Consider the following 25,624-nt stretch of genomic DNA (forward strand, 5'->3'; position numbering starts at 1 on the left):
TTTAAAATCCAGAAAACTCCCAATCTCATCCCTTGTAACACAGAGATGGCAAAGTTCACAAAGGAGTTTTTATGAAGCAGAAAGAACAGTCTCCATTTTGCACCCAATCATAGAAAATGTGACTTATGGCACCTCAGAGGTTCCTGCCCCTTGTCAGGCTCACCACTCTCATTAGCAGCTCCTTCTCTGGTTTTTCTGAGACTCCAGTGCACACAGAGACCTTTAAGCCTCCCTTCCTCATGACGTGCATGTAAAATCATCCTTTCCTCATGATCTTTATTACTGAGCTCTTCCTCACTGCCTTGTAAGGCCATTCTTCTTGTCCCTGCTGGACAGGAGCACATCTAACAGTGACACACAGACTAATTATTGCCTCTTATTTCATTTTATTTCTGATCCTGCAGCCATTTCCACCCTGCAGGACCCATCTGGCCCTTCTCAGCCTCCTCCTCTCCACGCTGCCAGTCCCAGTCCTTGCTCCTCCATTCCATTCTGTGTGACTTCCCTCTCTCATTCATTTAATGACTCTTTTCCTTCCCAGTAATTATTCAAGGAGGAGCTGTTGGGCATCTTCAGACCCTGGGGCTGAGTCTCCTGGGGGATCCAATGCCTTGTGCCTGATACTCCAGCCCTCACTGTTATTTATCACTGAACTTTGGAATGGTTTATGTTGGAAAAGACCCTTAGGATCATGGAATCCTTTAGGGTGGAAAAGACTTCTGAGGTCATGGAGTCCAGCCCTGAATCCAGCACTCCAAGGTCACACATGTCCCCAAGTGCCACATCCACACTTTTCAATCCCTCCAGGGATGGGGACTCCACCACTTCCCAAGGAATGAACAAGTTACACCTCACTGTTGCTCCTGAGCCATCTAACACTTTTTTTTTGTTTTTTCCAGACAGCAAGAAGTCCAACTTTTCACTGAGATATGCACCTAAACTGAATTACCACTCCTAAAAAAAAGCCTTAATGCTGCACTTCTTACATATTTAAATAGCATTCAACTACACGAGTGTGTCAAACTTTGCTGTTATAAATAACATATTGTTGACATCTTGCACCAGACTGGTGGTTTTTGCACTGCCAAGCCTTACATTTTAGCAGAATAGAAAGAGAAAGGCTGGTGGAAAGGTTCAGGAGTGTCCCTATAAGCAGGTTCCCAGACTGGGGTGCCATTGCTGCACCCCAAAATGCCAGTGAGCTCAGAGCAGGGCTGTGAAGCACAGGAGCCAGGCAGAGCCTTCTGGAAGGTCTGAAAGTACATCCAGCATTTCTGGAAATTTTCCTCCAGGCTCATCAGCATATAAATGGAGCAGGGCTCTGCAGGGGTTCCCCCCCCGTGCTGATTTCCTGAGGGGAAGAAGGAAGGAGAGTTTTTAGGGCCATGTCCCAGCCTGAATGAGAAGCCTTGATCACCAGAAGAGTGAAGGATTTCAGAGAGGAACTCAGACAACTCCTCAAGGGGCACAAGAAAATAACATCTGAGGACTGAATAAATTGGTTACATTTAGGGAAAGGATTAGGAAGGGCAGAGATGCCCTGTGTGCACTCATCCCAGGGGATTCCTGAGCTGAGAGATGCTGCATTATCCCCCTCACACAACAAATACTTGTTTTTACATCGAGGACGTTTTAAAATAAACCCAAATTTCATGATGCATTTGATAAAGGAGTCATAGCAGCTGCCCACCCCCCCTAAACAACTCCATCAAATTGTAGTTTGCAAATCAAAATTCACAGATAAGAACACCTTGAACACACGAACTTTCCCTGAGGCTAAATACAAGTTATTTCCTCTCCCTGCAGCAAGGCTGTGACGGTGACATTGCATCAATAAACGAGCTCCCTAAAATTGAAGGAGCAAATTTGTGCATTCCAAGGGATGCAGAGGAATGGTTTTGTGGGATAGGCAAAGACAGCAATAAATTGCTACGACTTTATTTTATGCTGAATAAATTTCTCACTCGCTCAGGTGCCAGCCAGCACACCAAAGGGACAGAGCATGAAAACAACTTTTCTGTGCTTCATGAGGAACTTTTGAAACTCCCATTGCTCTGGCAAGGAAATATCTCTATATAATATAAAAATATAGAATGCAAAACTGTTGCATTTGAGCTATAGGAGAGTGGCAAAAAGGATGATGCAACAGAGAAGCAAAAGAGAGAAAATGCTTTATTTAAAAGAACTCTACACTTACACAGGGTAGATCGTGCAAAACAGAATAGAAGAGGCTCATTGGCCCAAGAAGGCAACACCTCTTTGAAATCATGTTTTCCGCAAAACATCACATCTCTTGTATCTCTACAGGTGTCTAATCATTGTTATAATTTCTTGTCCTTGAGCAGCCTGAGAGACCCAAGGCTTCAAGGCTGCTTTTCCCTGGTTCCCAGCAGCATCCAATGACACAAAACAATAAAAATGACACAATGACTGCTGAAAGAAAACAAGAACATCTTGGTATTACCAGATAATTTGGCTTGAGTGTGATGGCCAGTGTCAGAATTCAAACTGAGCTTAAGGAATATACCTTGGTAAGACAGAGCTTTGTGTTACCAGGGTTGCATCGATTTTTCTTTCACTGAGAAAGATAAAGATTTTGCTGGAAAAACAAGCCAACATTGCCTTTGAAACCTTCAAACAGAAGCTGGACTCTTTGTCTAAATTGTTTAGTAAATAAGGCTGTGAAGAATTTTCAAATGCTTTTTTTTTTTCTTACACAGAAATATCAAAGTCTCCCTTATTTACCTGCCTCAAAGTAACTGAATTATAGGAAATATTATACACAATAATGGGGAGCTCCACAAGGCACTGATTTCATCCACATCAGCCAAAACATCTGCAGCAGCTGATCCTGCTGCAATTTGAAGCTGTGCAGGGATGACACAGATAATATCCACACTTGGAATAGCCTTTATTTCTTTTACATTACATTTCTCCCCTCCTCCCTCCAATGCTTTACCCTAAAATTAGAATCACTCCATGTATCTCCATATATGAAGTTTATGGCATTGGAGAGTCCATCACAAGGACACACTGATAAACCCTCTGCTCCTAAATGAAATTCTTCCCTAATAACCTCTCCTAGAAAAGCAGAGCACTGATAAGAGTTTCACTCCATGCTGTGCATCCTCCCTCTCCACTCTTGATTTTATGATTTGATTTCAATGCCAGATCTTGCTGTAGCCTTATTCAGCTGCTTTCTCCTCACATAGTTTGCAAAAAAAAAAAAATTCAAAACCTGGTTTGAGAGCTGAATCCTGAGATAAGGTTGGGAACAGAGCAGCTGTATAGGTATAGATAGAGATCTCAATATATATAAATATATATGCACATATATTGATATATATATAGATAGATATACATATAGATATACCCATTACATTGATACAAATGCAGGGAAATTCTGCAGTATATATAAAAAAATATATGAATATACCCACTACATTGATACAAATGCAGGGAAATTCTGCAGTATATATAAAAAAATACATGAATATACCCACTACATTGATACAAATGCAGGGAAATTCAGCAGTGTATATATATATATATATATAAAAATAGGCATATATTTACATATATATATTGATATACCCACTACATTGATACAAATGCAGGGAAATTCAGCAGTGTGGTTCTTCCTACAAAAGAAATTACTCAAATCCAGCTGTTGTTGTCCTCATCTCACACAGATTTAGGGAAACTGCTAAATGCTAATTCTGTGAAGGCTCTGAAATTAGAGCTGATTGTGATTCTACACGTCGAGATTTCTTTTTAGATTAGTTAATAGAAGATGTATGGAAGTGGGATAATATTGATAAATGCAATTTTAAAAATAAATTGGTGCTTGGTGGTTAAATTGCATGATTGAAAGAAGTAAAAATCTACATATAAAAGAGAGGCACATAATAGACCAAATATTAATAATCAAAATATTCTTAAATTCAAGTGTTTTCATGTCCCTGTTGATCTCCATTAAAGAAAGGTGATTTTCTAAACTTGGTCTGAATTATAGGCTCATCATACCCTGTAAAAATCTCAGTTCATGTTCCTCACAATATTTACAAGATGTTTTCAAATTGCCTCCAAGTTTGCAGCAGTGACAATCCTCATGCTCAGCATTGCAACCACTCCTCCTCTTTCATTCCTTGAGACCTAAAATCTTGAAAATATCTGTTCCCTTGCTCAAACAACACATATGGGGTTTTTTCCACACGTGCAAGACATCCCTCTTTCCCCCAGAAGAGCAAATTCCTGCCTCCTAAAATTTGCACAGCCAGAGCAGGAACACAAATACCACTTTTAGTCTGAAAAGGTCATTACAAAAATCAAATTGATGCCCTATTGCCTGGGTTAAACTTTATTCCCATTTTATAGATGGGAAGGGCAATAAAAGGGGAGATGTTTGACTGCACAAAGCAAATAATTCAGGTTTCTGTCTTAAAAATCCCAACAGTTTCCATCCATCTCCTCGATCTGTGACGAGTGTTCCCAGGCTCCTGGCTCTGGGTCTCCCTGGAGCAGCATTTTCCTTTCTTTTCTCCCTCCTCTGGGGTTCCTGGGAAAGATCCTGCTCTGGAGGACTCCCAAAGATCACATTTTAAACCAATCCAGCCTTTTTTTTTCCCCTTTACAATCAAAACCCCCATAGCAGCTGGCAATTCCACACTGAACTCCTAAGGAAAAACAGAGTCAAATATTTCAAAATATCTTTTTTGTTTCAATTGAAGCCTTTTACAAGCAGAAATTAAGTAATAAATAGAAACTCAATAAAGCATGAAATGTAGTACTTTATGTTGAAACTGAGGGCATTGAAATTGATTTTAGTTTCTCTCTGCAAGGTGTGCTTTGGGGCTTTGGTTGGGGTTTTACAGATGCCACTCACTCATTCACAGGGATTTCCACACCTCAGTAGCTCCTCCACCAAAAACATGACATCTCTTGGCAATAAAAGGTTAAAATTCACTTTGCCCTCTGACTATAACAGAAATACCTTTGCAAGCTAATGATTGTAACAGGCTGCTCTGTTCCTGAATAAACATTCTAGGGATTTCCTGAGGTGTTGTTTTGTTTTGTCATTTCTTATTTTTTTTTTTCTCATATTTTTAATTGAAGGAAAAGAATTTGGAGGGCAGAGCCAGCTTAGATGGTATTTCAGTCAGAAATGTGTATATGTTGTCTTTCTATACACTTTTCAAACTGAAAAAAATTACATTTACACAGCTTCTGGATATTCATTTTATAGGGGGAAAAAAAAAAAATCTTTAAAGCTTCTCCAACTCATCTCCTTCTGCCAGCTTTCCTGGCCAACTCTTTCTTAGTAATGCCAGTAAATGCCAAAAAAAGTCTGGTTTCAACAACGTTTCTGTCTCTTGAAACCAGGAGAGAGGCAGTTTCTGTTGGATACACTGAATTTAGGGATCCCACTCTTTCTCCTGGAGGGAGTGGGCAATGCTAACACAGGAATTGACTTGGAGCTGCTTTGAGGATGAAATTCCTCCTGCTGACTTTTCCTGCAGCAGATCCATGTCCAGCACTCCTTTGTGAGGCAGGTTCAGCCCCTGCCAGGACAAGGGCCCTTTTTTGGGGCAGGGAGGCTCTTGGCTGTCCCAGCTCTCACATCTCAGAGGTTTTGTCTCCCTGCCCCTCTCCAGCAGCATTTCTGTCCCAGGACAGGCTGTACCTCACAGGGAGGCACAGGGGAGGGACTGGGTGAAGATAACTAAATAATGGAAGACCAGAGGGGGATTGCATCCATGCCCAGCACTCCCAAGGATGAAGCATGCTTGAAAATAACATTCACCAAAAAAAGAAATCAACAAAAATTGGGCATCTCAGAGAAGATCTGACCCTCCCATCCCCAGGCAGCAGCTTTGGTTAAAAGTCTTTATTCCTGTGCTCGTTGAGGCGGTCTCAGGTAATAAAATTCTTCTAGATATTACAATTAGTTTTAATGCAGAATGCAAAATGCACCTCAAAGGGAGGCAGAGCTGTGGTTCCCCATTCCTAGAGGAGCTCAAGGCCAGGTTGGAGCAATCTGAGACACTGGGAGATGTCCCTGCCTATGGCAGGGGGTGGGATGGGATGGGATGAGCTTTAACATCCCTTCCAACCCAAAGCATTCTGAGATTCCTGGAATCACTGCAGCCAATGATGGCTGGCTGGGAAAGGCTTGGCAGGTTCACCCCAAAAAGACCATTTAGTGCAGGGAATGCTCCTCAAAGGACATGGTCAGTGGAGGGAGAAGGAACAAAAATAGGAGATGAGCCCTGCCAAGGAACCACCCTGGTGCAGGAGAGGGACAGAAGAGGAAGGGGAACAAAGGCAGAGCAGGAGCCAAATAAAGCTGATCCTAAGACAGGAGACACAGCAAGGGCAGGGGGATGAGGGCAGGACTGAGGAGCTCCTCATTTCCTGAGCGTGACTGCAGCCCCAGAGGAAACAACAGATTCACATCTGGGAGCCTGGGCAGAGCATCAAAGGGCAGGGATGGATCTAAATGGGGCCTGACACATCCTGGTGTGGAGTGGGAGGGACAGGAGCCCTCCTGGCCCAGGGACAGAGCCACCAGCAGTGTGGTTAACTGCAGGGACAGGGAGAGCAAACACCTCAGGGACACCTGCAGGGCTATGGGACACTGGGCAGGAACAGCCCCACACCATTGTCACCAATTTATGGGACACTGGGCAGGAACAGCCCCACACCATTGTCACCAATTTATGGGACACTGGGCAGGAACAGCCCCACACCATTGTCACCAATTTATGGGACACTGGGCAGGAACAGCCCCACACCATTGTCACCTACACAGCTATGGGACACTGGGCAGGAACAGCCCCACACCATTGTCACCAATTTATGGGACACTGGGCAGGAAAAGCCCCACACCATTGTCACCTGCAGATATGGAACACTGGGCAGGAACAACCCCACACCATTGTCACCTGCAGTTATGGGGACACTGGGCAGGAACAGTCCCACACCATTGTCACCTGCAGATATGGGGACACTGGGCAGGAACAACCCCAGCACATCCTTGATCAAGTCCAGGAGAGCCCAGCAGGCTCTGCCAGCAGCCCCACATTCACTGGAAATGCATCTCACAAGGATTTCACCCCCAGCCTCTCCAAGCTCCATCTCTGCAAGACTGGAAATTGCAATATTCAGCTCCAAAAGCTCCATTTTGCTTTAGAACTGTGTCCTTGAGGAAAGACACCACACAAGTGGGACCTGCAATTTCCACGAGAGGAAAATTGAAGACAAACTTTCTGCTGCAATATCAAAATGATACAGATAATTTTTACCTCATCCACACAAGCTTTTTGAAAGCAGCTGGCAGAGATTTTTTGGCAGTCATTTTATTTCTAGACAAATACCAACACCTTGAAAGCCTTTTATTGTCAAGATATTCCTGCTGCATTTTAAAAAGCTTTATTATCAATCCTAATTATTTTTTTTATCAGGCTTTAAACTGCATATAACCTTTATGACTCCTCATTACAATTCTGAAAAATGAGAAATATTCTTATGGAAGAGGCAACTCAGCTGGGGCTTGAGTAAATCATATTGAAATAGAATTATAATTCAACAACAAAGGCACTGGGCTTGTTAGCTGTGGGGCTCAGTGGATTGACCAGCTCAATTTACCTCTTCACCCCTAAAATACACACTGAGAACAACTCAATTTACTGTGGCTTTCTGAAATAAGGGTCTTCATCACAAAATATGTCAGCAGCTCATGGTTTCTCCTGCTCAGAGGATTTCAGTCCTTAGAAAGTCCCCAAATTTTGCTGCTTTTACAAGTCCACAAAGGACTCCTTGCAGGAGCTGCACGTTCCAGGTACCAGGGGCTTTTGGTGGGAGAGAACCTGCTCTAGTCTAGGGCTCACTCTGACCCCAGGCACTCACAACAGCAATTAGGAACAAGAGAGATTCTCCTCCTGCCTGTAAAAAAAGATGATCACATGCTCAGAGCTGGAAAGCAAAGCATTCTTCTAATCCAGCACTGAAGTTCATACCTTACACTCCAAGATCTGCTGCAAGAGACGTGAAATAGCCAAGAATAAGCTAAATTAATTCAATATGAAAATGCCTCGGTACAAGCACTTTACAAACCCAGCATAAGGCAGGAGTTTAGGTTAAGATTTTAATTCCACATTAAAGGGTCGCTAACTTGAACTGTGTCATTAAAATCAAATTTTTTTTCCCCCATTTTATTGCAGAAAGCACAATCTGTTTGTTTGTGGGTCTTTTGTGTTTTTTTTTTTTTTTTAAGTGGCAGCCTGAAAACTCAAGTTAAAGTGGATGGCTTCAGCCCCACCAGCTTTTGAAGGATGGCTGGAGCTGGGATCTGAGACACTACCTCATAGCTGGTGGGTCCCAAACCCTGTGCAGAGCCCCTGGCCACGAGGGCTGGTACTGGGAGGCAGATCTTCCCCCCATGATATCACTGGTTCTCTCCCCTGGCCAAGTATGACAGAATTCCTCCAGCAGCTCAGCGTGGTACCAGCCCATCTCCCCCTGTGGAAGCTGCAAACCCCACGGACAGCAGGAGGTGGATTGTTCATATAAACTCTCCATTTTCTGTCCAAACAGCCAGCACTTCCAATAACACCTGAGCACAAACCCTCACACAGAGCTTAGCACGCTGCATCACTTAGGCTAAAAATGAAATGGACACTTTTCTGGGATGAGTCCCAGTTGTTTAACACTTCCCAGAGTGCCCAAGCGACTCAGGCAGGAAATGAATCCTCGTGTATCTAGCTGGAACCAGGGCACTGATTCAGTGCAGACAGAGAAAAGAATTTTCCTCTCTCAATCACCAACACGAAGTTTTTATTGGTGGTCCCAGCTCCAGGAATGTCTCAGCCCTGGAGCTGCTGTGTGAGCTCCAGCAAGTCCCTGGAGCCAGGACACACCTACCAACATTTCTGAAAAATGTCGTGAATTAAATTATCAGATGGATCCGTTGGTTAAAGGAGGTTGCATGGGAGGAAGGGAACATGTTTTCCTCCTCTTGGATGAGGGGAGAGGGGTGGCTTTGAGCTGCTTTGGCTCCCTGGGACACAGAAATTCCCTGACTGCCAGAGGAGGTGCCACGCTCCCTTCCCTGATTGTGTCCATGCAAAACTTATGCTGCTTCCAAATTAAACAAACACAGAAGAGTTATTAACTAATAGAGCATAGTTGCACTAATTACTCCTCAGAGTGGCCCTACAAAGCAGGAGTATGGGTGTAAGGAAAAGCAAAAGAAATATCAGATTGTTTACCAGGCTATTAAATTAATGACTTCCAGGTTATTAATTAAAGGCTCAAGGAGAGGATCTCCCAGGGAAGGTTGTGGAGGATTAGTGCTGTTCCTCTGCCTGTGCCAAGCTGCATTCCCAGCTGATGACACAGCTTGTGCAGAGAGCACAGCTCTGCCTCTTATAGTCGATGCTCATGAGTCATAAAAAATATGGAGAGCACTATAAATTCTGGTTATGCCTCTCTCTCTCTCTCAAGATATGTAAAACAACCATGTAGAAGAGCTATGAAAGCTGTCCTCAGCCTTCAAAGCCTTGTTTAAGCAGCACTGTGTGATTCCCCTTAATACAATTGTCTGGAAGTCTAAACTTTGGTAATTATTTTGAATGAAAAGGAACAGCAGGAGGCTCAGTTGAAGGGAATATAAACAATTATCACTTGCACGAAGGCTATGCCAGTTATGAAATAAACTTGAATGGGTTTGCTCTTGAGAACACTGAGCTCTAAATTAATTATCTGACAGAGTGAGCCCCTCAGCTGTGAATAAAACCCTTTGAATCTGGTTTCTACTGATGTCCCAATAAGCTCCTAATAAACCTGAAACTGATGTGGAGACCAAAACTCTGGGTAAGACCCTGGCCATGCCTGCCTTTGGCCCTTCTGCCAGTTTGCAGCTCCCAATGTGTTCTTGAATCTCCAGCATTATTACAGTGGCTTTTTGACAATTTAAAGTTATTTCCTCTTCCAGCCAACGGTATTTTGTCTCAATGGCAAAGAAATCCCTATTTTAGTAGATGTTGAACTAGGGCCTTAGAATGAAGGCATAAAAAATGCAGAAAGGTGAAAAGCATCAGTGTAACCCCCAAGAGATGTGATAAATCTGGAGAATCATAAAGGTAACCAACAACTGTCAGAGCTGATGACACTTGTACAGACAGCAGAGAATTCCACACTGAGATTCACATAATCAGTGCCCAGAATGCCACACGAATAATCAAGATTCTGATGTTTGCTCCTGAGTACAGCCCATGGCACAATATTTAGGAATATTTAGGCAGGGATGCAAAAGCTGCTTCTTCAGGAGCAAAGGGAGATGCAATGCATGCTAAGCAGCAGGAAATGGTAATCCTCTGCCACTTCACATGCACAATCTCAGAGCTGTGACAAGTGTACACTTAAAAACCAGAAGAAATATGGTCTAAATATATATTTTATAGCTGGCTTTCATCTTTATCTTCACATTTCATTGCTAGAGTTTATATTCAAAGCATAACATAACACCAAGAAAGAAAAAAAGAGTGTTGCTACAAGAAAAGGAACTCTGCCTTCTCGTCTTTCTTTCTTTTTTATTTTTTTAAACCCTTCTTTAAGATTTCAATTTGCAACCCTGATTTATTCCAGCCCCAGCAAAGGAAGGAAACAGATTCACACGAGCTCAGAGTCTGGCCTTGAAAACTTCATCTTGGCAAAGCAGTGTGACTGTTCCTGAACCCACTGCCCCCTCCCCACAGAGAGAAGAATTTATGATTTATTTGGATTTAGAAGTCACTGGTGTTGGAGTGAGATCTGGAAATGTCCTGCAGGTCTTGCCATCCTCTGTGCCCACCATGGGCATCTTTATTTTCCTCTGCTTGTCTCTAACTCCAACACAACCCCAATATCCTGGGGTTGAACAAGAGTCTCACTCTCTGCAAGGTGGGGGACAGGTGGATTTTCCAATCTATTTTTAAATATTGAGTTGTATATTTATATCAGTGACAGTATTTTAAGAGTCCTGAGAGGCTCACAGTGATCCAGGTGGATTAAGGCTCTGACCCAATGACAGTGGAGATTGTGTGCAGCTACTTTCCCACTGTTAATTATTTTAAAGAAGTCACACAGCAAAATTTGCTCTTTCATTTACACATCCCCCAAATTTAACATCAAAAATCAAATTCCCTGTTTGAAATCCCATTGTTTGAAAGCAACCTGGCCTGGCAACTTGTAAACTCAAATCAAGTCCAAGCATCTCAGGCTTTCCAGTTTCTCATATGGATTTTTTAGGAACCACACTCAGCTCCAGGCTGCAGGTCCTCAAATACCTGCCCAGGTCCAGCTGCATTCCCATTTATTTTTATGAATGGCAGCTGTATCCTGACTGGAGCACCCAGAGGTTAATATTGCATTTGGACAGAGATCAGGATTACAAAAGAAGATCCATGAGCATCAAAATGTGCAAAATATGCCCCAGTAAGGAAAGCTGCACCTAACTTGCCCATGTGCTTTCAGAAAGTTGAGAGGATTAAATCTCTCCAAGCACTTGGTCCTGATTCTCTCTGTCCTTGCAGGTGCCAGCAGTGGCATGACAGGTCCCACACAGACAAAAACAGAGAAAACCCACACCTGAGTGACTGGTGCCACACCCTGAGCTGTGTTTACCTGCACAGCTGATCACACCAAACCCTCACTAAATCCTTTCCACTTCTCAAGAGCTTCATGCATTTTGCAATCTGGACCAAACCCTGGGTGCAATGCCAGCTCCACTAATCTGTGTCCCTCTGAGTGTCAGTCTGGGGCAATGCCACACTGGGATCCCCTCAGCATCCCAGCTCTTCCATGCCAGGAGTTTCCCCACTGTGATGACCTTTAAAGCACAGGAACAGAGCCAAAATCCCCTTAATGCCCATGTGAAACATTTCCTGGCTGGCTCTTGTCTCCCCAGGAGCAGGGATGTGCTGCAGGCTCTGCAATAGCATCCCTGATATTACCTGACCCAGAGCTCCTGTGCTGCAGGGATCTGGCACACACCAAGCCCTCTGTGTCCCTAACAGGGTGTGAGGATAAAAACTGAAGCCAAACAGATGGTCCTAGAGAAATCTTCCCTAAAGTGCTCTGTGTACTAAAACATCACTTACCCAAACTCTCATCAAACTTGGCTTGATCTGTGAATTGTGAGCCAAGTTTGGAAGAAAAATATTCTGCTGGAAATATGTTGGGGGGGGGGGGGGGAAGAGGCTTTTTGCTGCACTGATATAATATAAAATGAAACTATTTCGTTCAAACCTTGGAAATATTTAAGAGAAATAGAACCCAACCCTGGTGTGTTTAAAGCAAGCACTGAGGTGGGGGGTGGCAATCAACACAAAACACAAAGTGCTGAGCAAATGAAAAAAGAGAAGTGGAAGGACAACTGGAGCTCTAATGTATAATGAGCTATCAACACATGCTGTAATGCACACAAAATTTCAGGCAAGGAGGAAATCACATCTGCAGGGAATGTGGGCAGCTATTGTTTGAAGCACAGGGTGATGTTGCACAACCCTTCAGGAGCCTGATCCTGCTGCCACACGGCCACAAATGCAGCATTTTCTCCTCAGCAGCAGCAACTGGACACCCAAAATAGCAGCCACTAATTTTATCAGCCTGCTCAGCATTGAATATTATATCCAGTTAATAAAAGAATTTCATTAGGTATTTTTCTATAGTAAAATATTCCCACTGAAAATGTTACATTTTCTAAATTGAAAGATGCCAGGAGAAATGTTATCAACCCCAACTAAACAAACAGCAATATTTGTAAAAATATTGAGGTACTTCCATAGTAGCTTCTCTTAAATATCTATATTTTCTTTTTAAAATGTGCTTCCTTATCCAGGATGCTGTTAGGACAAAGGGAAAAGGCCCCAAGCTGTGCTCAGGTTGGATATTAGGAAAAAAATGTTCACTGAAAGAATGGATAAAAATTGGATCAGGATTCTCCAGGGCAGTGGTGGAGTCTCCATCCCTGGAAGTCTTAAATAAATTACTGGAGTGGCACTCAGTGCTGTGGTTTAATTGATGAGGTGGTGCCCAAAGGTTGGATTTCATCACCTTGGGGGTGTTTTCCAGCCTAAAGGATTCCACGATTCTACAAAAGGTGTTGGCACCAGCACAGGCACCTTTTAAACAGGAAAAAACCAACATTTCTGAAATGATGCCACCATAAAATGCTGGCCTTGGTGTCATAGAGCTTTGACTTGGGGAAGGTGAAGAGAAAAATTGATGTGCCCAGTAAATGATCAATTCTCTCCATGCACAATTAATCTACACTTAGGAAACTCCAAATTCTTTAAATACAATTTAATGACATGTCTGATTTTAAAAGTGGGGTTTGCCTCTCACTAATGTAAACTTTCATAGGAAGCACTTAAATCACAAGATGTCCTTGAAAAAGTGCATCCCAAATGTGTTAAAGTAAAATCTGGTTAGAGGTAAGCAAATTTTCTATTTTTTCCTCAGTAAATGGAATTCTCTCACTGCTGCTGAGCAGTTCTGTGTGTTTGTGCCATTAGACAGTGTGAATTATCTCACATTTTTTGCTCAGTGTAGTCAGGCCCTCAACGAGAAAGTCATTAGCTTAATAATCATTCCTGACAGATTCCAAGTGAGAGATTCCAGCAGATAGTGCAGGACTCCCGGGGTAAATAAAAGGACAGTTTTATCTCTGAGATGGGAGAGAAGGCTGCACTAAATGATGAGTGTGCTTTCCCAGGGACTAATTGTTAAGCAGGAGTATTTACAGTTAAAGGATTGGGGAATGGGGCCATCATTGCCAGGCAATTATCTGTACACAAATAACTTTAATCCCCTGGCATTTTTATAGCCACTCCATTATTTATTTTACCATATATCCTATTGCAATACCATTCCCCTCTTACAAGTACATACTTTTTTTTTGACTTCATATACAATTAAAATAAAACAGAGGAACACTTTGAAACGAGTTGAAGAACAATAGATCCCATTTAGCCATCAAATACAGCAGTATTTAACTTCTGTGCTTTTGATCAATATTTATGTGACAAGCTATTCATTACTCTCCTTCTCTACCACTGTTGTTCTTCCCACAGCCTGATGTGCACTTTTGTGTATTTAATTTATAAGTTTCCATGGAAAAGAAGTATTCAAAAGAGAAAAAAAAAAAAAAAAAAGTGCTGATACAGCACGTGGATCTTTCTACCAAGCCACAAATCTTTTCTAGTGTTCATCTTAAACTGAAAGTAATTCTGGGAAACAAATTAACGATATAAATCACATTATCATTACTCACAGAAAGTTGTAACTCACAGAGAGCTCCAGTGAGTAGCTAAAAGGCCTCTCTCTATATGGAGAATGCCTGTTTCTAATTAAATAATCTAAAAATAGAGTTGCACATACATCTAGGACTGAGCCATCTGTGCTATCTCTCCAAGATAAGCCATTCTGCACCCACTCTGATATCCCTTTCATCACTGCACACACTCACAACTGGGCCTGGCCCTTCTTTCCTATTTAGGAAGGGACAGAGGAAAAGAGGGAAAAATTTTAATCCAGACAAGCTTTTTTTGAAAGTCAGAGCCCTTGTTTGGAAATATCTTTTCACACCTACTTGTGTCAATCAGCAACATGACCCAGAGCCATGTCCTGCAGCAGTGGCAGCAGTCAAGCAGGATTTCTCCATGGAACACTTTCCCAATCCAGCAAGGAAAGCTGTTTCTAATTGGCTCTCTGGGCTTTTTTGTATTGTTTTTGTGGGTTTTGCTTGGTTGCACTCTTTTCTTTCTTTTTTTTTTTTTTTTTTTTTTTTTTTGACTATCTAAAAACTTTACTTTTTCCTCTCCACAATCAGATAATTGAAAGAAGAACATAAAAAAGTGAGCTGGAATCAAGCTGGACCTGAGTTAAAAGGTTGGGTAAGAGATTGCCATGATACATTGGTGATAATAAACAACAAATTTTCTTCATACCTCAGGAAGGAGACAAAAAACAGCCTTTTTATTTTTTTTTTCCCTAAAAGCAGTTTCCTATATTGTTCACAAATGTCTGAGGGGGGAGAAAAGGAGGAAAGCTTATCAGCATCTGTCAGGGGGGAAAACACTCTCAGAGCCAGGGGCAGCTCCTTCCCCTGGTAGGCAAAGGGAAATCAGAGTCACCCCTCACTGCACAGGGGATGCAATTTGGGGTCTCCCATGGCATAATTAAGTCCAGAAAATGCCTCAGGCTGCAGCCAGCACAGCAACATTATTTACACAGGTCCCTAAATTTCTTGCTGTCAGACTGTATTTACTCAAACAAACCTGTCTGCTGTGCTTGCCCCTCCCTTAGTTTTGGTTTTGCTGTTGCATGATAGAATCTCAGGTAATGAAATTATGATTATTTCACTTTAAACTTTCATTTCTGCCATCAGAAAGAAGAATGCCTCTCTGAAGGAAAAAGGTATTCATTTGAACCAAAAAACATTTATGCATTTCTTAAATTAAATAAACAACAGTTTTAGATATGTGGCAACAACAATATAAAAACACTCTTATAACCTACAGGATGAAAGTGCATTGAATTCTCCCAACAGCTTTAAATTGTTACACACCTCAGAATAAACAAATAGGCAAAATGAAGACTAACCTTTGAATTAATGCCATTCCCTGGTCTCCATTGCTCTCCATTCAAAAGGAAGGGAATTGTTATCTCATAATCTTTGGATTGATCCTTTGTCATCTGCAGCCTCGGGGGCTCCACTGTGCTGTCCACATTCCCACCTAAGGAAGGGAGAAGCACTTGGGGTTAGCTGGGAAGAGCCTCTGACAAGGTGAACCTTGTTATTCAAGGGATTTGGCAGCATATTGGAAAAGGAAATAATTCAGGAAAAGGATTAAACATTCAACTGGTAACGTCAGTGTCGAAACCTACACAAAATTCCAGAGAGAACCTGTGAAATCAGAGGGGCTCAGGGGGATGAGGGCAGCAGAAGGCACAGGATGCACATTTAGAGATATCAGGATGCAAGGATATCATCATGGAGGATGCACAGCCTCATCAGTGGGGAAAATAAAATGTCTGGAAGAGAAGGAGAATGTAAACTCACTGAAATAACACTCTACTCCTACACAGGCAGATGACTTCAATTCAAAGCACCAGGTCAAAAAGCTGTTTACAAGCAGCATTTATCAAGGGTTTTTCCTCCTCCTAAATATATTAATGGCATTGTGCCTGTCAAGGCAGAGCCCTAAAACCAATATCAAAGGACAAGAGCTGGAAAAATAACTGAGAATAAATCAAAGAGAAGACAGGGATGGCTTCCAGGTGCCACAGGATGGTCAAAACTCTGGTGGGGTTTGCCACAGTTCTCTGTGCTCACCTAATGCTCTCAGAGGATGAAGAGTCACATTCTGAGCAGAATTATCCCCATTTAGTCACTGTTAGAATTAGCTTTAAAACATCTGTGCTGTCATTATGGCAAAGCCAACGTGAGCAGAAATGAGGTCTGGTATTTTTCAACATGCTTTTAAAATACAACACTTTACTAAAACACACACACAAAAAAAATCCAAACCAAAAACAAACAAAAACCCACCACCTTTCACAAGATAAAATGGTAAAATACATTGGAGAGAGGGAAGTTGTTTGTAATTCAGGCTCTTGCACCCCTTTGATGCAGCCCAAGTGACAGAGGGGTGGCAGGACACACTCAGCCCTTAGCAGAGATGATCCAAACCTGGCCCAAGATTTGCTTCTCCCCTGGGGAGACACAATCTCAGCAGCCTGGGAGGGTCTAGACAGAACCTCCAACCCTTTATTCTCATTATCAGGCAGGAAGCTCCCTGCTCAGAGCAGGAATTTATGAAGCACATCTCAGCAAAATAAGAAAAGTTTGGCTCCAGCCCTGCTCTCCTTTCTCCTTGGCCCACTAGAGCAATCTCCACCACACAAACTGAATGACTCAGGCCCTTCTATGATTTCCTGGGGTTTGCATTCTGAAAGTGTGATGAGATCTAAGCTTTCAGAGCCCCTTGGGGGATCCTCATCCTCCTGTGGATGCATTGCCTGTGCTGCTTCCACCAAGTCTGACACCATGGAGCTGCCAAGGTGATATCAGGAAACATCAAAGTCCCTCTGATCCTCCTCCCTGTGCCTTTCCTGATCACTCTGCAGAGCATGAACTTCACAGCATTACCCAAAACAGCAGGGGGAAAAGGGAGGGGGTCAGCATTTGTGCACAGATGTGTAATTCCCTAAATAGACAGCCTGGTGTGTAAAAATACAATGGGAAAAGGGAGGAAAATCCACACAAAGTGTGGTTCAAGTTTGCCACTCCTCCTCCCCTTCCATCCCAAGGAAGTGATGCTTGTGGTGCACAACAAAGCAAGGTTACAATGAGCAAATTTCATCTTCCACACGTGCTTATTTATCTGCTGAAAATGTTCATTGTGCAGAAGTGTTGATAGTCTGGAGACAGCCATCACGACAGGTTTATAGGCAGCAGTTATATCTTTATTGGAAGAGATAATTTATTTGGGGGGGAAACAAAGCAGCTTCAGGGTTTGCAAACTCCTCTGAAGGCACAGCATTTATATAAAACACGAGATCAATTTCTGTCTGGTTGCTTTCCCTGAGCCAGATACTTGGCTGCTTATCTGAATGTTTTTATTTAAATTATTGGGTGTGATAAAAATCACAGCTTCCTGAGGAAGGCAGAGGAAGCACTGCAGCCCAATTTTGGGCCTCATTCTGGAGAGAATTTGGGCACATGCATTGTGCACTTGCTTAACTCCCAGCTGCCCTCAGTGTGATATCAGCACAGTGTGGTGTCTTTTGTATATCAAATAATGTTTTTTTCCCATGAAATTTCATTATATTTATGGACTGGATATATTTTGCAAAATAAAGAAACCTGTATAGCTGATAAATAAACTTTAACTCAGACTTTAAATTAAAAAAAAAAAAGGTATGGGGATATGGGGAAGATAACAAGGTAAATCCTTTAAACAGGTTTCTGCAGCCTGATTACAAAGAGCATGGGACAGAAAATAAGGGAATAGCAGGGAAGAGGAACCCACACTTAGCTTGAGCAGGAGAGTTCTGAGAGGCCACTGAGCAATAGGACACAGACATGGGAAAGGAATACTCTGAATCAGGAGGAAAAATACTCACAAAAAATATAAGGAGAGAGTCAGGCCAAAAAATAAAGCAGGAATAGTGCAGGAAACTTGGGGAAAATGGGATAAAACCAGGTGGGTTCAAAAGTGAGTTCTGGGGAACCCTGGAGAGCCTTTGAGCCTCAGCTGAGCTGGAGGCACCAAGGAATTTATCCCAGTCAGGGATAGCTCAGCCAGCCCCTGGCACAACATCTGAACAAAACACATTCCCAGTGTTCTGGGATGTGCTGGGACACCACCTCTGACCACAAACTGCTCCCCCAAAGAGCATCCCAGGGGAGCAGCACTGGGGAAGGGTTTCCATCACCCCAAACCATCCCAGGTCCCAGGGCTGCAGTTCCTCATGCACACAGACATGCTGGTATTTCCTCCCTACCACTCTGCACCTCCCTTCCCCATTTTCAGGAGGATTTCTTTGAAGCTGAACCATCAGAGTTGTTTGTGTTCCATTAATAATGAGGCCTCTTCTCTACAGGGACTCTTGGTGCTACAGCAGAATAAATAGTGCAATAATTGAAATCAGAGAATTGAAATTTTGCTAATGTGTCATGAGAGGAGAAGAAAATCAGGCCATGTGCAGGACCAGAAAGTTATATTAGAGCCAGGTTTCCTATCTTTTGTGTCACATGCACCTACTCACTCACCTACTTATTTTCCACTGCAGTGAAATTCTGTCCAGCTCTTCCTGACACAAGCTCATCTCCCACTTTTTCACATGAAAAACTTCACAGTTGTGTCTGTTTTCTATTTTCAGCCTGCACTGAAGGTAATGCTTTTGATCCACAAGCAGCCCACAAGCTGATGCAGTGCCCTTTATTCTTTTTTTCTTCCCCCCAGTAATATAAAAGCTACTTTGTACAAATAGTGAGATGAGTAGATGTTACCTGTCAGTGACTTTTGTGTGGCTTAAATATTTTTCATCTGCCATGTACTTCTACAACTTTTCTGCTTTGCACAGTATCATACAAGGGCTTGTTGGCAAAGAAGTTCAGAATGGTTTTCATCTTTTTGCTTGTTATTTCAGTTCCTCCAAGCTCTGTGCAAAATAAACTCTGAGCATGTGATGTGACATCTTTGCTCAGCGGCCACTGCCTCCTGAAAAAACCCAGACACTCTCCAGATTTGCATTTACTTAAAATTAATAAGCTTTTAGTGAGGCAGGGCCATTTATTTGTCCTCATGACAAACAAAGAGGTGAATGCACCCAGTGCTGAGTAGCTCTGGATAAAACGGGATTAAGTGCAAGGAAAATAGAATGTGCCCCTCTAAATTCACACCCCAAACCTCCTGCAGGGCTGGCTGTGCCCCAGAGCAGGACAGGAGCCAGACCTGGTTTATAAACAGCATCCATCTCGTACACACAGATTTACAAAAAAGTCAACTGATGCTGAGCTTCCTACACTGTGGATGGGCCTGCTCTTGTCCCACACAAAACCAGAATAACACAGTTCAGAGAATCCCACGGTGGTTTGGGTGGTTTGGGAATCACCCCATTCCATCCCATCCATGGGCAGGGACACATCCCAGTGCTCCAAGCCCAGTGTCCAGCCTGGCCTTGGGCACTGCCAGGGATCCAGGGGCAGCCACAGCTGCTCTGGCACCCTCTGTCCCAGGGCTTCAGCCAAGAATTCCTGCCCAATATCCCATCTAAATCTACCCACTGTCTGCTTAAAGAGATTCCCTGTGTCCTGTCCCTCCATCCCCTGTCCCCAGTCCCTCTCCAGCTCTCCTGAAGCCCCTTTAGGCTGTGGGATGTCCATTCCCATCCCAGACTGGAGATCTCTCTCCTCACACTGTCCCCAAACACCCCTCATGTCCCCCTGCACTTATGAAAATTAAAGAAGTGAGGGAATAAAAAAGATTCATTTAAATTATCCTTGTGTTACCTTTCCTACTACAAACCACCTCAAAATTGTAAGTCACAGCCTGTCCTCATTCTTCTCTGCAACAAAACACTCAAAGCACTGGAATAATCTTTGGATTGAAAAGAATAATGGAACAGAGTAATCTTTCTGCAAACTGCAGTCAGCTAAGGACAGGCAATGCCCTGGAAGTCAGGAAGGACATCCTTTATCCATTTCCCTCTCATTTTCTTCAGCTTCCTCAGTTTGGCTCTCAGCTGGTGGGTCCATGGCCCAGCTGGGTCATTCCTGGTGTGGAGGAAGGGATTTCCACCTGACTGCATCCAGCCCTGGCTCAGCCACTGGCACTGGGTTTGTGTCCTTCAGATGGGAGAGAGCTTCATCCCCCTCATCATTTGGGATGATTCTTCTGTCACCTCCAAACTCAAACCAGAATTTTTCAATGCAAAATTCCCAAGCTTACACACTGAGAGGGGAGGACCAGGTCTTGTCCTTTCTAGATGGAGTTAGGAACTTTAGGAAGGGGTGAAACAGGGAATGGAAGCTGCCCACAAACACAGCCCCACAACCAGGCAAGGGAAGGGTTTTATCACAGTTCAGTAAGGAAAGATATTCTGATCAGTCTGTATTTTTATCATCAACCTTTACTCAAGAGTCCTCCTGCAACCCAATTATCAGAGGTGGGACATGGCTGCACAGAGGACAGGAATATTACAAATATTACAAAACCCAATGAGCTGCAGGCTGGAGCAAGGGGCTGAAACCCAGGAGGGTTCTACCCTTGGGGATCATCAGGATTTCTGCTCTAACCATTGCTCTTCAAAGCAGGTGACACCAGAATGACCACACATGGGACTGGGGATAACACTGATAATGCTGCACCAAAAGGGGATTCCAGGGAAGACCAGAGATCCAGCTTAACCCTGAGAGCTGCTGAGAGAAGCTCATCTGGGATTCTGGGGGAATTTGTCCTCACCTGCATTCACAAAAATGAACTGAGCCTGGAGCTGGTGGCTTGGAAAGGCTGAATTACAAGAAGGGATCTAAAATAATTATTTTACATAATCTAGAAAACCAAAGGTGACAGGACCCATGATTGTCCCTTAGCTTTCTGTGCCTCTTGGTATTTATCTTGCCAGTGCTGATATATTTATAGATGGCAGGAGAATAAAGTGCCTGTACATAAAGTGAGATAGGATTCCAATATAGAACTGCACAGAGAATCACATCCAGCTCTTGTCCAACAAGGACAACAAAAAGAAAAGAAAAACCAACTTGCTTTAAATGGAAATTGTCAACATCAGGGGTCAGATTATATCATGCCAAAGAAAAAGTGTCAATTATCCAATTATGTGGCCAAGGTCTGGGGATGTGTGATTCCAACCCTCTATCTCACTCCATCTTCCAGCAAAACCCAAAACATTCCCCAAGTTAAACATTATCCAGGCACAGGCCTTGTTGAAACCACCTTCTGAAGTGGTTCCTGTTCTTCCTGAACAGGAAAAACAAACTGGTATTTAATAAAAATCACAGAATGGTTTGGGTTGGAAGGGACCCTAGAGCTCATCCCATTCCATCCCTGCCATGGACAGGGAACCTTCCATGTTGCTCCAACCCATCCTTGGGCACTTCCAGGGATGGGTAACCACAACCTCCCTTGGCAGTAATATAAATAAAAAAATAAAAAATGCAAAATATATCTAATAAGAAACGTGAAAATGCTAGAAAATAAACCAGTACCAGATTTCCAGTGCATAATGGTTAAACAAAGCCAGCCCTGAGACTTGCACGAGGTCAAAGAAGCAACAGCTTAAATTTTACATCAACCAGCAGCTGAGAACACAGACACCCTCTCAAAGGAAAGGACAAAAATCACCACATTGATAAGATGCTTCCATTATCCCACAGCTTCATAAAAGGCAGCACAGCACCAGACTCTGCCCTCCTTTATTTCTAAACACAAAAGCCTGGGCAAGATTTGACTGTGCATAAGTAAAACTCTTATCTCTTGCAGTAAAGTTTTTATTAACTCCAAATCATGAATTATTTTCCCAGCTAACCTTTGCTCCTCTAAGCAGTACATTGATTCTTTCTAGAAAAGCCAGGAAAATTAGTCCTTTCATGGCCTGCTTGGAAAATAAGTCATAAAAAAAAAAAAGAGGAAAAACTAAACATAAAGTTTTACTTGTTTTCTCCCTTCTCCCAAATTCCCAAACCCAAGACCTCAGGCATTTAAGCACAAGAAACCCTTGGAAAACCATGAAATCCATGGATCTTCTTGAGCTTGAATTTTGTCTTTTTTTTTTTCACACTGCAAAATTACTACTTGTGTACAAAAATTTTTCAAACATGAGAAGTCAGCAGAGGTCTTTGATGAGCCTGAGGGGAGGCAGCAGCAAGATGACTCCATGGATTTCTGAATGTAATTTTCTGTTCTTTTGGCTTCTAAAGGGAGAAGATCCCATGTCCAGCTTGGTGGGTAAAGATGAGGCATCACCAGTGATTCACACCAGGCAGCTCCAGGATGAGAAATGGAAGGTTGAGATTCCCTGATCCCCATGAACTGAACAGCATTAAAAACATGACTTTCAATATTTGGGGTCTATAATTCTCAGATCTACCTCCTGTCATCACTTGCTCGTGCACACTCACTCCTTTCCTAAATCTGATTCTGCTGATGAAATAATCAGTGACAGGGAACAGCCCTCTCACCCCTCCTCCATGAAACCCCATAAAGTGCCTGGAATATGTCATGTGTTCAACATTTCAGTGTGGACACAGCAGGAAAAGCTGAAATTTGAAGGTGACCTGCTGCTCTCCTGCACCAAACCCTCTGTGCTCAATGTCACTGCCCCATCAGCTGAGCAAACTGAGACAGAGAAAGGCAAAAAATACAAAAGGTGGGGACAAGAAAAGCAAAACTCCAATGTTCCTTGTGGGACATACCCCCTAAGCAGTTGGATCATCTTAATCTTCAAGCTTCTGTAATACAACTGTTGGAAGGCTCCAAGTCTGAGCACAATAAAGTGCTTTATTCAGGGAACCATATGACTCCATCAGTCATTCAAGCACATGTTTGGCACAGATTGAAAGTGAAAAGCATAGCTAAGGCAAATATTTCAAAACTGAACTTGTCTTCCTAACACACATGGTTTATATATTGGTGTAATATCTATATAACTTTTCAGTTCTCATCTAGAGTAATGTCATGGCTGAAGTACAAAATGATGTCTCTGCACCAGGCGTTTCTCAGTGGATAACACATGCCAAAAAGCCATTTACTAGAAAATTAAAAGGGAGCTATCACACTTGGAGGAGAGGGGGGGGGAACAAAATACAAAACCTGTAAAAATAACTTTGTTCCTTCTAATTCCTGAAAATCTATTTCTCCAGTCAGGATGCTGCCCCATCCCTCACTGGAGAGCTGAAACAAACCCAGGCCAGGCAGCTCCTTCCTCCTCAAGTGCCTGAGATGTGTCTCCTCTGTTTGCAGATGAAATACTGAAATATTGCTGATCACAGAGAGCAACTCCTGCTGATGCAAATGCCACTAAAGCAATCTGGGCAGAGCACAGTGTGATTAAAGCACAAGTAATGGCAGAAGGATTTGGGCCCTCATTATACAAAATCCATATTGAAATGCAGTCAAGGAGAGAAGCCAGTGTATCTCAATGTCCTCCCTGTTCTCCAGAACAAAATGTGACAAGTGGAGTTGGGAGAACAACATTTGCCATTGACTGCAGGAGGGGGCAGGGAGCCTGCAGAAGGTTTCAAACAGCCCCAGCCCAGCTGTATGATGTGTATAGAATACATACAGGGATATATTTGGGAAACAGCTGTCCAGCATCATTTGGGATGCTGTTATGTTTGACTGAGGAATTGCTATTCAGGACCAGTCCAAAGACAGAGTTGTCTTTATGTTGTTTTTTTTTTTCCTACAAGAGAACATTTCAAAACATGGAGAAATAAAGCAGTGAAGCTCTGAAGGAAAGGGCATTTCAGCACAGTGGGTCATGGGGGTGGAGTGAGAGGTTCCCCCCATGGAAGAGCTCAGGGTTGGAGGTCACAGAAGAGGGCAAGTGAGAAATGCAAGATTCCAACCCAAAGGAGCTTTGGAAAGCCCATGACACAACAGCTTTGGAGAACTTCTGTCCTCCTGCTGCAAATCCTGTTTTCAGCTGCTGCTTTTCCGAGCCCTGATCCACACCATAGCAATGGCCCAGCCATTCCCTCTTGTGAAAACAGGCAGGACAGGGCTAGAAATGGATGAAAATCCCCAAGGGCTGCACAGTGCCTTTCCCAGATGTATTTCCAGGATGTCAGAGTGGAGGATATCCCATCTCAACAAGCATAGGTGCTACTGATACAGACCTGCTTGCTCCTAAATTGCTGCTCCTTCCCCAAAGAGTCCCTCATATCCTTTTTTTGATTATGAACTCAGCCTGGCACCCTTCTGCACCAGCAGCACCCACCAAAAACATTTACTGAGGCAGGGGAATACTAACCTGTGCTTTACAAGCACCAGGAATCCACACAGCTCCAAGGGCAGAGAAAAAGGTGCTAAATATATCCTCACTTTCCAGCAATGGTCCACATAATTATGTGAAAATCCAGGTCCAGTTCTCCTCTCCAACTCCTCCCCTCCCAAACCTCAGGAAAGGCTACTTCCACTGAGTGAAGTTCAAATTACTCTCCAAAAATACAATTTCCTCTTGGTCTTTCAGAAGGCAGAGTGCAATGATTGCCTACCCTGCCTGGGGGAGCACAGGGAATCCTCAGCACAGCTGGGCTGAGGGATGCTCTGCCTGTGCAGGGGCTGGGAATGGGAGCTGTGCTCCTCCCAAAGCACCAACCAGCCCTCCAGATCCCCCAGGAAACCCAGCTGAGGGGAGCTGCAGCATTAATTCAGGGCAGCAGGCATGGGATGTGATTTCCCCAAGGCTAAAGAGGAGCTCCTGGGCTGGAGGAGTTGATACCCATCAGGAGTTTCTGTTTGTGGGGGGAATTCCTGATCCTCACATCACACAGCAGGGAGAGGAAAATGAACTGCACCTGCTCCAGCACGGCCTCTCACTTAATCTCCCTTCTGGTTTTTAAAACATGAATGAAAAGACAACTTGGGAGTTATTTAATGTTCCTGAACCACCTCTCCTGCCCAGGTTTATGAGTGTGACCTTGCAGAAAGTGTCACCACAAGATCTGGGTCACTCACAGCTCCTGACTTTCACACATTCCTCCACAGATGAGCTACAGGAGCAAAGAACATTTATTTTTATGGTTTCTTCAGGGCAGGATACTGCCCCAGGTCACAGCTCTGCTCTCTGCAGAGCTCCAGGCTGTGCACAGGACTCAGGACCATGGAGGGGAGGGAATTTATGCCAAAAGAGGGTCAGGTACAGAAATAAGATAAAAACAGCACACAGAGTAAATAGCTCCTTCTTTCTCAAGTGTGAGGATTTGAACTAAAAGAGGAGAGATTGAGATTGGATATCAGGAAGAAATTCCTCTCTGTGAGGTGAGGAGGAGCTGGGATGGAATTCCCAGATTTGCTGTGGCTGCCCCTGGATCCCTGGCAGTGCCAAGGCC

At 43.3% G+C, this 25,624-nt stretch overlaps 1 protein-coding gene across 2 annotated transcripts in view; it reads right to left on the bottom strand.

Annotated features, from left to right (window-relative positions):
• ADAM12 (ADAM metallopeptidase domain 12) overlaps positions 1-25,624 on the bottom strand; it is a 166,532-nt gene that overhangs the window by 134,787 nt on the left and 6,121 nt on the right. The window contains exon 2 of one of the 2 annotated variants that reach the window (XM_079312236.1): positions 15,646-15,779. In XM_079312236.1, coding sequence (XP_079168362.1) covers positions 15,646-15,779 — 134 coding nt within the window. The remainder of the gene's footprint in view (positions 1-15,645; positions 15,780-25,624) is intronic. The other variant, XM_079312237.1, reaches the window with a different exon arrangement.

This window comes from Erithacus rubecula, assembly GCF_903797595.1.
Source record: "Erithacus rubecula genome assembly, chromosome: 9".
In the NCBI taxonomy this organism is placed as follows: Eukaryota; Metazoa; Chordata; class Aves; order Passeriformes; family Muscicapidae; genus Erithacus; species Erithacus rubecula.